The sequence below is a fragment of the Rhinolophus sinicus genome, linkage group LG07 (genome assembly GCF_036562045.2).
Source record: "Rhinolophus sinicus isolate RSC01 linkage group LG07, ASM3656204v1, whole genome shotgun sequence".
Classification (NCBI taxonomy): Eukaryota; Metazoa; Chordata; class Mammalia; order Chiroptera; family Rhinolophidae; genus Rhinolophus; species Rhinolophus sinicus.
The window spans coordinates 61,482,926-61,497,798 of record NC_133757.1 but is presented as its reverse complement, the minus strand read 5'-3'; the positions used below and the strand labels follow the sequence as shown (position 1 = coordinate 61,497,798).

General features: G+C 36.3%; 1 protein-coding gene across 1 annotated transcript in view; it reads right to left on the bottom strand.

The window, feature by feature from the left end:
• BMPR1A (bone morphogenetic protein receptor type 1A) overlaps window positions 1-14,873 on the bottom strand; it is a 32,932-nt gene that overhangs the window by 3,833 nt on the left and 14,226 nt on the right. Inside the window, exons 5-9 of the mRNA XM_074337212.1 lie at window positions 8,734-8,878; window positions 4,711-4,903; window positions 2,896-3,193; window positions 1,207-1,382; window positions 46-176 (exon numbers count right to left, since the gene is read on the bottom strand). Coding sequence (XP_074193313.1) covers window positions 46-176; window positions 1,207-1,382; window positions 2,896-3,193; window positions 4,711-4,903; window positions 8,734-8,878 — 943 coding nt within the window. The remainder of the gene's footprint in view (window positions 1-45; window positions 177-1,206; window positions 1,383-2,895; window positions 3,194-4,710; window positions 4,904-8,733; window positions 8,879-14,873) is intronic.

The following is a 14,873-nucleotide window of genomic DNA, read 5'->3' as shown; positions in this document are numbered from 1 at the left end:
GCAACGCTCCCCAAACACTTCCTCAGAGGACTGAGTTCCACTTACTTCATCACTGTTCCATCGATTAGACACAATTGGCCGCAAACGTTTGACACACACAACCTCACGCATATCTTCATAGGATGGATCATTGGGCACCATGTTGTAATACGGCAACTGGTACTCTTCTACTATCCCTGTGGGGAGTAAGAAAACGCAGTGGGTGCAGGAATGGTGGTACAGTAAGCTATTCAGCAGTAAGCTATTCAGCAGTAAGCTATTCAGCTTACTGAACTAAGGAACTAAAACTGATTCCCACATAGAGAAGAAAAAAATTATAGAACGGATGATTCACTTGTAATAATGTTCTCTTTTTTATGTCTAATTATTTCTCCTACGTCCATCAGGATCCCCATTACAGCTGTGGACATACCAACATCCTTAAAAAAACACAAAAAACAAGGTGAAACACTCACACTAATATTTAACCTATTTATGTGTGTACACAATTGTTCCTACTAATGGATATTTTTTTTTTTTTAATTTTGTTTTGTTCTGTAGTAGAAAGACAACATGATATGTAGAAAAGAGGTAACACAGCAAGCCTGAGCCTGAGCCTGCTATCCTTAAAAAGGTCTGCTTGCAAGGCTGGCCCTTGGCTGGTGTCTGGGAACTTGTCTGATCAACAGTTCCCTATACTGACATAAAACTTTCCCTAAATGATAACATTGGCTAACTGTGCCTAGAATATTTGTGCAAACAATGGTTTATGCTGCACACCAGCTTTCTTTCTGAGAGTTTGGAATTTTGGTACACTCTAGGTAGAGGGGGCCCATGTGCCCAGCCTCCCATAAAATCTTTGGGAACTGTCTCTAGTAACTTCCCTGGATGACGATGTTTCACACATTGCCACAACAGGCTGGAGGAATTAAGTGCATCCTGTGTGACTCTACTTGGAGAGGACTTTGCAAACTTGTGTCCAATTTCCTCTGAACTTTGCCCCACATAGTTTTCCCTTTGCTGACTTTGCTTTGTATCCTTTCACTATAACAAATTTTAGCTGCGAGGACTGTGTCCTGTGAGTCCTAGTGAAATCAGAGCCTGGGAGTGGTCTCGGGGACCCCTGACATACATGACATCTAAAAATACGTAACAGGAGCTGTTAGTTTTTTTGAATGATGTGGATACAAACCTAACCAGAAACGCACTCCCTGAACTCCTACCTACCTCCTGTGATACAACGACGAGCCATTTCCCAAATGATTAGGCCAAAGCTATAGATGTCTGCCATTATGTACGGCTGGAAATGGTTTTTATTCAGGCTTTCATCTAGCACTTCTGGAGCCATATAGCGTTTGGTACCCACCCTGGTATTTAAGGGTACATCAACTTCATTTGTGTCGCTGAAACAGAAGACAGATAACGTCCATGTTGATGGTCAAGAACAAAACAGTTTATTTTCCATTTTTGTTGTGTACACACGTACACACACACACACCTCTATCTATCTATCTATCTATCTATCTATCTATCTATCTATCTATCTATCTAATCTAATCTATCATCTCTATCTATCTATCATCTCTATCTATCTATCTATCTATCTATCTATCTATCTATCTATCTATCTATCTATCTATCTATCTATCTATCTATCTAAAATCTCTGTATTCCTCATCAGAAATCCTTGGGGCCAGATGCATTTTAAAATTTAATATCTTTCTCATTTTAGAAAAGTGATGTACCCTTTAAATATATGCCATATGTTATTTAACATCCCCAGCAGGGTCCAGAGCAGTACTCTTAAATCAAGAGGAATCATTTGCTTTCACGATTCTCATGTGATGATATAGGATTACATTTTCTTCTTTATGGGCCCAACCAACTTGGTTCTGTTATGTGTAATGTTTACACAATCATACTAACAATCAGTAATAAATGATGTTTATTGTTTTCTCAATTTTTGGAGTAAATTTTAGAGTTGAAAAACATGAATGCTCTGTTGTGCCAGGCCCCCGGTTCTGGCAGGTTCTGGAAACGACTCTGAAGCACAGATTAACATATTTCCTATTTCCTTATATAGCATCTGATGAATATTTAAGCTAATAAACACTACATTGATTAAAAAAAAGGATTAGAACACCAGGGAAAAAGATTTAATTTTTTTAAATGTTTATTTTATTATGGACTAGCACTTTTATCTTATGGCCTGAAATTAATTCTGAAATGTGAAATGGCTGCTGTACTCTAGAGTTATAACAACATTAAAACAGTTTCAATAGTTTCCTAAAATTTTTATAAATGTTTAAAAATATTAACAACATATCAAGTGGCTTTAATGGAGAAATGGCATAGTTATACTGTTTATGGGAGTGTAAATTGATGCATGCTCTTTCAAGAGGTAACTTGCAATATACCTTAATTTAATATAGACATACTCTTGGTCTAGCTCCCTCTCTAGGAATCCACCATGAAGAAATACTTGTATAAGTGCTCAAGGATATAATATATGTGGATAAAATACAGTTTTCATTAAACATTTTTTAAATTATAGAGATAAGCCAGAGGAACTTTAATGCCTATTAGTCATGGAGTAAATTACAGTACATCCATATTTGGAAAAACTGCATCAACACTGTTAAAAAGAATGAAGTAAATCTACATAAACTGAAATAGAAGGATGTGTAAGACAATAAAAAAATGAAATCAAGAATTACGTAGAGTAGAATGCAACTTTTGTAAACAAAACGCACCAAAACAAACCAACCAAGACAAAAACCCAATTATATATTTATGTAACTATATAAGCACAAACACATGCTCGGAACTCCACTATCCAGAATACAAATATTCCAATATCTTTCGGAGATTATAACATAAATAATTTCAGAACAGCCGGCAAAGAACCACACTCACCTGTTGAATTTAACAGCAAGACCCAGGTCAGCAATACAACAACTTCCATTTTTCTTGATGAGGATGTTTTTGCTCTTTAGGTCTCGGTGAGCAATTGCAGGCTTTCCTTGGGTGCCATAAATTTCCGTGTGGAGATGGCACAGACCACAGGCAGCTGAATAGGCCAACTTGAGGAGGGCTCTGGTGTCTAGTGTAGCACATTTCAGGAAATCATAGAGAGATCCATTTTCATGGTAATCAGTAATTAGATAGAGCTGAGTCCAGGAACCTGTACCCTTAATGTCTGCTGCTATGAAACCTGTTCAATGAATGAATTGAAAAGGTTAGTTATCAGAGGTGGCTATGAAGAATAATGAATGCTCATTTAAGATACTGAGAATAAGTAAGGTATCGTGTGCAGACAATAAACATTCAATTTGCCTAATCAAGCTTCTTGAATGTTCCCCCAGGTTTACACATATAACTCTATACTTCTGCAATAAACTTAAAATAATATTAATGATCATCATGAAAATGGTAATAGGACTGAGAAGATCACATACCATACAATCACCTGGGGGAATGTTACCATCTACATGGTTCTCTGATCATGAAGAACGATAAAGAAGGAATGTGCAAAAGGCTCTCAATTTCACTTTGAAAAGGGGATATATTAAAATAATAAAGTTAAAAATGCTCAACTAAGAGTTTGTGCCTAACCAAACCAATTCCATTTGTCCATCAATGCGTCCTCACATCCACCTTTGGTCTGGGTGGTTGACGAGCAGGTTGGTGATACTGAACCCCTTTCCTTCTCCTCCCCCTTCAGAAAAAGGTCAGTTAAAAGCGCTGGGTTGAAGTGTCCTTCTCCCCACCCCCCCAATTCACATCCACCTGGTACCTGTAAATGTGACCTTATTTGGAAACAGGGTCTTTGTAGATGTAATCAAATGCACATGAGGTCATACTAGATTAGGGTGGGTGTCACAATTCAATGACTGGTGTCCTTATAAGAGGGAAATTTGGACACAGACACACAGGGGAGGCCATGTGATGACAGAGACAGAGATAAAAATGTTGTTTCCAAGCCAACGAACACCAAAGATCGCTGGCAATCACCAGAAGCCAGGAAGAGGCAAGGAAGGGTCCTCTCCTAGAGCCTCCAGAGGGCAGGGCCCTGCCGACACCTTGATTTTAAACTTCAGGCCTCCAAAACTCAGGGAGCATACATTTCTATTGTTTTAAGGCATGCAATTTGTGGTAGTTTGTTACGATAGCCTTAGGATGCTAACCCAAGTGCCTACACTCTTGGCAATGTACTATGCACTGTATAAAAAGAAGGGAAATCAGAGCTAAACAGAAAAGTCAGGAAAGCTAGATGAGTTTCCGCACCCTACTGGTCAGATCATACCTGAATTATTTTGCGACTGTGTCCATGGGGTGGGGTGAGGAGGGAGAGACCTGCTAAGCACACAACACTAAGCTACGTCATATGGTGGTAGTGGCTTAGCTTACAAAGGGCAAAAGGTGTTATAGTTAAAGTTACCCTAGAAAATTGCTTAAATTACCTATAAAAGACTTGTTTTTTGTTATTGTCTGAGTAAGTCCAATAAACTGGCATTACTTCCAATTTGAAACTCACTCCTCTTTCCTTAGTAGGGTAGGGAATAAAATGGTTGGCTGGCATTCAGGGCTGGGTTGTATCTAAGCTGTGTATTCTACTGGGCTTCCTTTAGCTCAATTCAAATAATGGAATTTATGCGCTTTTAGAGCCCAGGCGGCACGCCCCTCACCTTATTAGAATACAGAATTGACTGAAATCAGATGTGTACCCACCAAGTATATTTTCATGGCGCATTAGCACAGTTTGATAGATTTCTGTTTCTCGAAACCAGCTAGCTTCTTCAGTGGTAAAAAAAACTTTGACTGCCACTTTTTCACCACGCCATTTACCCATCCACACTTCTCCGTATCGGCCTTTACCAACTTGCCGAACCATCTGAATCTGTTTGGCAATAGTTCGCTGAACCTTCATAAGAAAAATAAATAAATAAATAAATAAATAAATAAATAAATAAATAAATAAATAAAACGTTTTGGGTTCTTGATGAAAGGAACCTATTAAAACTGAGAAAGTGGTCTGAGAGTCCATCCCATCAAAAAGGATGGTAGATACAATCAACCAACTCCAATGTTAAAAATTAAAACGTATTTAAAAGATGAAACAATAAACAACATTTCGAAATCACAACTAACAACTGTGGCAGACTGCTTGCAAAAAAAGTTAAATAATTCCCCTCCCAGTACACACACCCTCGGGTTGTTTCTTCCTAGAGGCTGGGCTTGGCCACGTGACTTGCTTTGTAACAGGACAATAGAAAATGTGATGCAAGTGAAGACCTGGCAAGTGTGCACTGGAGCTTGCCCTTTCTTGTGTTCTGGAGAGCTCTGTGACCAATGAACAGAATCACGTGAACCACTGACCATGTGCACAAACTATACCATCTAGGTCTAATTGAGCAAGTCCAGAAAAATAACTGCCCAGCAGACCCACAGAATCATGAGAAATAACGTTTGTTGCTTCAGGCAACTAAGGTTTGGGGTGGTTCATTATGCAATAAAATCTAAATGACAGTTAAAAATCTTCAACTCAGTCTTTAAGACCCTACATGATCTGGCCCCTGCCCAATGCTCCAGCCTCATCATTTACTATAATCACACCAGCTTCACGTAACCCTCTTATTTCAACTTTTAGAATTTACTCAAGCTTCTTCCCGTCTCAGAGCCTTTGCACATGTGCAGTTTCCTTTACTTGGGAGTGCTGTTGCTTTGTTCAGCATCTTCAGAGCACACATAGACTTTTCAGTTGCCGCACTTATCACAACTACAATTTTATTATTATTCATATATGTATTTGTTAGAATTCTATCCCACTCTGCTCACAGAACATAGGTATGTATTTAAGACAACACCTAGAGTACACTAAGTGCTTTCATTAATATTTCTTCAATGAAAGATGTACGTTAATTGTTACCTTTCATTTTCAGAAGCATAGTGGTCATCCTAAATTAAAAAGAACACGAAGGTCCAGATTGGAATGCACACTAAAATGGGTTAGATTTTGTGCACACCTAAACTAACTTACTTTATGTATCATTTTATTTAATAAATAATAATCCTTTAATAATTTTTTTCAAAGTCTGGATTATTGAGGCATAATTTATATACAGTAGAATTCACTGTTTTTGACAACTGTTTTGACAAATATAAAGTCATATAACCAGCAATACCACAATTAAGATACACAGTACATCCATCACCCAGAAAAGCTCCCCTCTTTCAAGTCAATCCCCTGCCCACCCATCCCCAGTCCCTGGCATCACTGGTCTGTTTTCTGTCCCTACAGTTCGCCTTTATAGAGTCCCACACAAATGGAAACATATAATATATAGCCTTTTGTGTCTCAGTTTTTTCACTTAGCATAAAACACTCTCAAATTCACCTATGTTGTTGCATGTATCAGTAGCTTGTTTCTTTTTATTGATGAGTCGGATTCCACTCTATGAATGTACCACCACTTGTTTATCCAATTACCCACTGATGAACTTTTGGGTTGTTTACAATTTACATCTATTGTGATTAAAGCTGCTATAAACATTTACATTCAGGTCTTTGGACATGTTTGCACAGTTCTTCGCTATACTCTTAGTAGGAGGGACGGCTTCACTGTGTGTGCTTAAGTTTACAGTCAACTGTCAAACACTTTCCCCAAGTGGCTGTACCACTGTGCATTTCAATCAGCAATGTATGATTTCCAGCTGATATCCTCAGTCTTAGCCACGCGAGGGGATGCGAGGGGATGCGTGGTAGCACCTCACTGTGTTAGTTTGCATTTCCCCATGATGCTGAGGATTGTTTCATATGCTTATCTGCCATTCTTCTATCTTCTTTGGGAAAGTGTCTATTCAAATTTTTTATCGATTAAAAAATTGAAATTGTTTGTCTTATTACCAAATTGTAAAAGTTCTTTATATATATTCTGCAGCACAAATTCTTTATCAGATCTCCTTTGCCAATTGGTGACTTGCTTTTTTTTCATTTTCTTAGAAGTGTCTTCTGAAGAGACAGTCTTAAATTTTGAGAAAGCCCAATTTATCATTTTAAAAAAACAATTCATGTCTTTTGTGTGCTAAGAAATCTTTGCTTGACCCAAGGTCACAATGAGTGTTCTAAAACATTTTCTTTTAAAAGTTGTGTACTTTATCTTTTACATTTAGATCTATGCTCCATTTCAAGGTAATTTTGTACACGGAGTGAGGTAAGGGTTCAGATCCACTTTGTGGCAAATGGATGTGCAATTTTTCTTGCACTATTTGTTGAACAGACTATCTTTTCCCCCACTGAATTACTCTAGCACCCAAATCAACTGATCATATATATACACCGTGTTTCCCTGAAAATAAGACCCGGTCTTACATTAAGTTTTGCTCCAAAAGACGCATTGGGGTTTATTTTCAGGGGATGTCTTATTGAAAATCATGCTAGGGCTTATTTTCTGGTTAGGTCTTATTTTTGGGGAAAAAGGGTATATGCCCATTTCTAGACTCTCTGTTCTGTTTCACTGATACCCATATTTATCCTTATGCCAGCTCCACAGTGTTAATTACTATAGCTTTACACTTTAAGTCCAGGAATCATGTAGAAGAATCCTTTTTGTTTTCTTTTTCAAAATTATTTTGGCTCTTCTAGGTCCTTTCATTTCGTATAAATGTTAGAATCAGCTAATCAATTTCTACAAAAGTTTGCGCTGATTTTGATTTACATTGAATGGAAAATATAAGTCAATTTTAGGAAAACTGAAATCTTAATCCTGAGTCCTCTGATTCACAAACAGGATAGACATACGTCTCCACTTATTCAAGGCTGTGTTAATTTCTTTTGGCAATGTTTTCTAATTTTCAGTGTACAGGTTTTAATAAATTTTGTTAAGTTTATTCCAAAATATTGAACTTTTTGTTGCTAATCCAACTGACACAGCGTTTAAAATGTTAACTCCTAATTGTTTTTTGCCAGTTTACATAAATTCAATGGTTTTTGTACAATGACATATTTTGCAACCCTGCTAATCTCGCTTATTGGTTGTCGTAGCTTTATGGTATCATTCTTGAGATTTTTTTTACATAGACAATCATGTTGTAGGCATATAAAGACAGTTTTACTTCACCTTTCTAATTCAATTACAGAACTATTTAATTCCATGAAATTTTAAATTAGAGATAAATGTATGTTAACAAATACCTATCTGAATGTCTGGTATTTATTACAAGGGTCCTCTGGGCCCCTAAGTCTGAGTATTGCCTTACATATAATCCTCTTAGAATTATTAATAACTCTCTTTAAAATTACTTTTATGAACTGTGCTTGGTAATATAGCATTATATTGAGGGAGGCATCCTCTGTATGAAGATATGTGAGAGAAACTTCCCTTTGATTTCAGAATCTGAAATAGTTATACTTCTCACAATAATCTGTTTAACCTTACCGATGTAAGGAATTGTATACCTGGTTCCTCTTTTCAAGTTGGCTGCTGAAAGCAAAACTTGTGAACTAACTCACTTTATGACCGTACCTTTTTTCCTAAGTTGCTGTGGCTCTATCTTACTTGACTATTCAATTTTTTTTTGTTTCATATTTCTTATATTTAACTAATTTCATCTTGTACTACTGTAGCCATCTTTTTCCAAGAAGGAAAAAATATGTGTAACAATGTTCCCTAATCTGCAGTAATTATGCTACCTACATATGCGGACACATTCTGTATCAATAAACCATTCATGTTCATATGATAGTTTATCTCACCAATAAAGGTAGTCCAGATCCACTACCGGAACTTTGTGACTGGTCAATAAGGTCTTTTAAGGATTCTCCAACGGGAATAAATGCTTCATCCTGTTCCAAATCACGATTATAACGACGTCTGCTTGAGATGCTCTTGCAATAGTGTCTTTTAAAAAAGCAGAAAATAGTCTACATTGAAATCCTAAAACTATAAAGATCAAAGTAAGAAAATCTTGAGGTTGTCAACACCATTATCTTTCCTTCAGACATGATCATATCAAAATCAGTCTTATCAGAGATCATGTTAAAGTAACGTCCTGAAATGGAATTTATGAGGTAGATTTCTATGTATCATGTTAAAATGAACAGATGTCCACGGTGTATTCACAAGCGAAAAATAAAACAGATTAAAAAACAGCATGTAAAGTGTGATCCTAGCTATGAAAAAATTTTAAATAATATATTTATATATGTCTAAAAAGATCAGAAAGGGTATATAGCAAGTTGTAAAGAAGTTATTTCTGAGGATGTAGAATATACACTTTCTACTTTACACAAGTATTTTCATTGGAATTTATAAGTACGTACTTTATATCAAAATGAACAGTAAACATATTTCCATTTTTTAAAAAGGGAAAAGTTGTTTATGGAAAAGAAATCAAACAAGTTCTCTTAATTCATTCTCATATTTTAAAAGGTTACTCTTTAAAATTTCAAATTATGAAAGATTCAAATATACAGGAAGGTAGAGATTAATTTAATTGGCACCCATGTGTACACCATTTAATAAATATTAACATTATGCTATGTTTATTTTAGATATATTTAAAATAAATAAACACAAATATTTGAAGCTCTAGGTATTTCCCTGATAATTCTACTTCCCTTCTTTACTCTTAAAAGACAAACACCATCCTGAAGGTGATTATAGCCTTCTAATGTATGTATTTATGCTTTTACCATAATTGTAAATATTTATAAACAACATTGTTTCTCTGGATACAAATTTACATAAATGGCACATTACATTAATTTTTTATACCTTGCTTTTTAATAAAAAACACTCATGTTTTACGTATTTATCCATGTTGATACATGTAAAAAACAACAGCTTACTTTTGTTGATGCTGTGTGTCAGCCATTGTTCTATGACTCACTTAATCTTCACAAAACTCCTAAGAGGTAAGTACTATTGTTCCCATTTTACAAATGAGGTTCATCATTTGCCCCAAGTCACACAGGTGGCCAGGTGGAGAAACTGGGATCCAAACCCAGAGGCCTGGATCAGGAGTCCATGGACTTATTCCCGACTATTTTGTCAAGGAAATGATTTAAATTATACATAGTGTTCCTGTTATGAATTTGCCACAATTTACCCCAATGCTGTATTTAGTTATTTCCCAAAATTTGTTAATATTAACAGGGCTGCAAAAACCATTTTTGTGCCTGTCCCTTGTGAAGATGTGTAAGAACTTCCTGAAGGTGTACATACACTTTCAATTTGACATCCACCAAATTGCTCTTCAAAGTGGAATAATTTATACTTCCACCAAAAGTATAATATGACAATGTCCATTTCTCCACATTCCAATCCAAACTGGAAACTGCCATATTTTTTGACTTTTGCCAACCTAATGGGTATGAAATAGTGACTTGTTTTCATTTGTTATTCCCTGATTACGAGTGAGGTTGAGATTTTGTTTTTCTCTGTGAACTGTCTATTCCTGCTTTTTGTACATTATTTAATTGGGGCGATTTATCTTTTTTTTTAATTCATAGGAGTTCTTTATGTAACCTGGATACTAAATCTTGGATAATTATGTGTTATAAGAGTCTCCTCTCAGTTGTCATTGTCATGTCATTCTATTTATGGTGTTTCATGTCAGTTTTTAATTTTAATACTGTCAAATTAAATTCATCAACTGTTTCCTCCTTTTTGACACATGCTTTTGTGTCCTTTTTAAGACAACCTTCCAAACCCTAATGTCATAAATACATTTTCAAGGTTTAAAAATCATGTTTCTCTCCATTTAGAACTTACAGTATAGAATGGAAATTAGGGAACAAGTCAAATTAATTTTCCATATGGATAGCCCAATATACATAACCATGTTTGTAACTGTATTTTTATGAAAATATGGATAACTGACTTAAATGGTTTAAAATTCAAAAGGCACAAAAGGGTGCACAGTGAGAAATCTTCCTCCTACCTCTATCCCTAAGCCATCAACTTCATGTTCCTAGAAGGAACTTAGAACTGGAACTATTTCCAGTTTCTTGGGCAATCTGACGGAGACCATTTATGCATATTCAAACAAAAAACATATACATTGGTTTTCATCTCCCCCTCTTTTTTCTTCCAGAAATGGTACTATTCTGCGTCTTGCTTTTTAACTTTACATTATATATGGGGGATTATTCCACAGTACTGCACAAATAGCTTCCATTTTCTTTAATGGTTAAACAGTATGCTATTGTATGGCTGTTAACCATTCCCTTACTGGTAACATTTAGATAGTTTCTAGTCTTCACACGAGGCTGAAATTAGAAAAATTTTTGACAAATCTGCAGTCCAAGTTAGAAATGAATTTGGAATTTTGATGGACTACCCTATTCACTTCCCTGAAAGTTATGCCAGTTGTTATCTCTCCATCATTATATGAGAATGCACATTTTCCCCACACTTTCATCCACACTCTTCTGTTATAACACTTTCAGAACTTTGTTTTTAATTTTATCAAAGTTCTATATCTCTCTGTTTTTAAAAGTTATATATAGCAAGTCCTCAAACAATGTTGTTTCACTATAATGTTGAAGAGATGCCACAGGAACTTAAGTCTTGTTTATATCAACTAGGCTATGGTGAAACTGATTTTTTATTATTTATATTTTTTTAAGATTTTATTGGGGAAGGGGAACAGGACTTTCTTGGGGAACAGTGTGTACTTCCAGGACTTTTTCCAAGTTAAGTTGTTGTCCTTTCAATCTTAGTGTGGAGGGCGCAGTTCAGCTCCAGGTCCAGTTGACATTGTTAGTTGCAGGGGAGCAGCTCACAATCCCTTCTGGGAGTCGAGGAATCAAACAGGCAACCTTGTGGTTGAGAGTCCACTGTCCCATGTGGGAATTGAACCGGCAGCCTTCGGCGTTAGGAGCACAAAGCTCCAACCGCCTGAGCCACTGGGCTGGCCACGGCAGTTCCTTTTTTAGGTATACAATAAGTGCTTATTATCTTTATTAAATGAAACATTACATGGCAACATTTTTTGCTGCAATTACTTTCAAAATCATTATTTTTTAATACTAAACTACTGTGGGACTGAGATGTCCCCTAATGGCAGTACAGATGGATGATGGGCTGATTGTAAAGCTGGAAGAGGGCTTTGTATCTGATAAATTAATCTGTGATACTGCTCCAAAGCAGACATTCTGAATCAAGGGGAGGTTGTGTGCCAAGCACGGGGGACACTGATTCACCCTGTTCATTCTTAATACTTCAACAGAACAGTGGTAATTTATCAGCCAGCCATCATCAACATCGATGGAGAAGTAATCTCTGTTGTCATTGAGGTTCCTATCCAATGGGAAAGGCAGATTCTAGGGAACTGATTATGAGTAAGTAAACACGATTGCAAATGGAAAAATGTTAGGTCAAAGTACAAAATGTTTTAGGGGTGGAACATGGTATCTAACCACTTTTTTAAGGGTCCAAGAAATCATTTACCAAAGAGGACAAATTCTATGTCAGAGGAAAGTACAAAGAACTGGCAGAATAGAACAGAAATGACAGCAAATCTAGAACAAAGGGAGGCTAGAGAGGAGGTTTTGGAGAAGGTATTGATTTTGAGGACCATGTTATCATGAATGTAAATTGATTCAAGAAGAATAAATTCGTAAATTTTTCTAGATTAGAAGAAAACAGTCATCAGAAAAGAAGTAAAACAAAATATTAATGAGATACAAAAAAGAGACTAATCTCACTATGTGGAAATATATACCCCTCTTTAACTTTAATCTTATCCTTTTATGGCTTGTTATAGATAGAAATTTGTTTCTTGTTAAAATCGAGTTAAATGTGAATGAATACACTAAATTACTAATCTTGTAAATCTGCTTAATAATTGGTCTTCAAGTAGATAAAACTAGTACATGAAATTCAAAAGGTATATATACAGGGCAATCATGAGGTTCTCTGAAATATTTAGCTCAAAACTGTAAAAGGAGTCTAAAGGAATGTTTTGTGGTGCCTGTGTATTTTATAAACTGCTCTAGGTGCCCATGGCTTGAATCTGAGAAAAGTATTCTCTCCAGTTAATCTTAAAAGACATTATTAGTTTGTGTCAGGTTTCCTTGATCCCCATTTCCAGGGCTTTTCATTCTTTTGTGTAGCTGCATATTTCTACCTGGCATAATTTTTTTTCTGCTTGAAGAATTTCCTTTAACATTTCTTGTGCAGATCTGCTGGTGATGAAGTCTTTCAAGCTTTTGTATGTCTGAAAGTCTTCATTTCACCTACATTTTTGAAAAATATTTTCCAAGTATAGAATTCTAGGTTCATGACTTTTTCCTTTGAGTACTTTAAAGATGGTGCTCCGCTAATATTCTTGCTTGCATTGTTTCCCATGAAAAGTTGGCTACCATTCTTAGCTCTGTACATAATCTGCCTTTTTTTTCTGATTGCATTAACATTTTTTCTCTTTAACACTGGTTTTGAGCAATTTAATTATGTTGTTCCTTGGTGTAGTTTTCTTCATGTTTCTTGTACTAAGAGTTTGCTAAGCTTTTTGGATCTATGTGTTTATAGTTTTCACTACATTTGGAAAATTTTGGTCATTATTTCTTAAAATATTTTTTCTGTCCCCTCTTCTTTGGGAACTCTAACTACACACACACACACACACACACACACACACACACATTTTAGGCCATTTGAAGTGCCACAGCTCAATGGTGCTCAATTAATATTTTAAGTTCTTAATGTTTGTTTACTTTCTATTGCTGTCTTCCTGTTCACTGCCATTACTCTCACCCAGTGTATATTTGACCTCAGATAACACAGATTTCATTTCCTGGAGTTTGATTTGATACAGACATAGCTTTCATGTCTCTACTTAATTTTTCAACATATAAAATACAGTTATATTAACTGTTTTAATGCTCTTGTCTGCTAATTCTAAAATCTACATTGGTTCTGGGTCAGTGGTACCGATTTCTTCACTTTCCCCCTCATTATGGGTTATATTTTCCTACTTTTTACATACCTGGTAATTGTTTAATCATTGATTGGATGGCAGATACTGTGAATTTTACTTTGTTGAGTACTGGATATTTCTGTAATCCTATAACTATCCTTGAGCTTTGTTCTAAGATGTAGCTACCTAGAAATAGTACAATCCTTTTGGGTCTTGCTTTGAGATCAGACCAGAACCATGTTTTGTGTAGGGGTAATTATTCCCCAGTACTGGAGGCAAGACCCTTCTGAGCACTCTAATCAAAACCCTGTGACTTTCAAGTTTCATAGCTGGTAGGAACAGACACTATTTCCAGCCTTGCGTGAGCAACCAAATTCTGTTTCCTTCAATCTTTTCAGGTATTCGTTCCCAGCCTTGGGTAGTTTCCTTACTTATACTCACTGATCAAGACTCTGGTGAATATTCAATGGGATTCTGCAGTTCTCCAGATTCTTTCTCTGTGAGGCTCTGTCCTCTCCAGTGCTCTCTCCTATGAACCACAGCTGCTGTTCTCTCCCAAACTCTCAGCTGTGTCTCCTTGATTCAGAGTCCGCTGGGCTACATCTGGGCTCCTTCTGTGTCCTGCAGCCAGTAAGCTGGGCAATCATAGGCTCAGCTCATTTGTTTCCTGTTTCTCAGGAATCAATGTCCTTTACTGCCTGATTGGCAGCTGTTAGTACGTGAGTGGGGCTTACTAATTATAGGCTTCAGTATAAGATAATCTGCCTGGGCCATTTCACTGGGCCCTGATGTCAGTATGTTTAGGTTGTTTCTCTTGGGCTGTGGGATTTCCCTAAGAAGAATCTTCCTATCTGTTGTCTCGAGGCAGCTGCGTTGACAAGATTCTGGAAAGGTTGCAAGGCCACCAATCTGTACATAAATGGTTCTCTTTGTTTTCACTATAATGCTGACCCTCAATAATAGGGTATCACA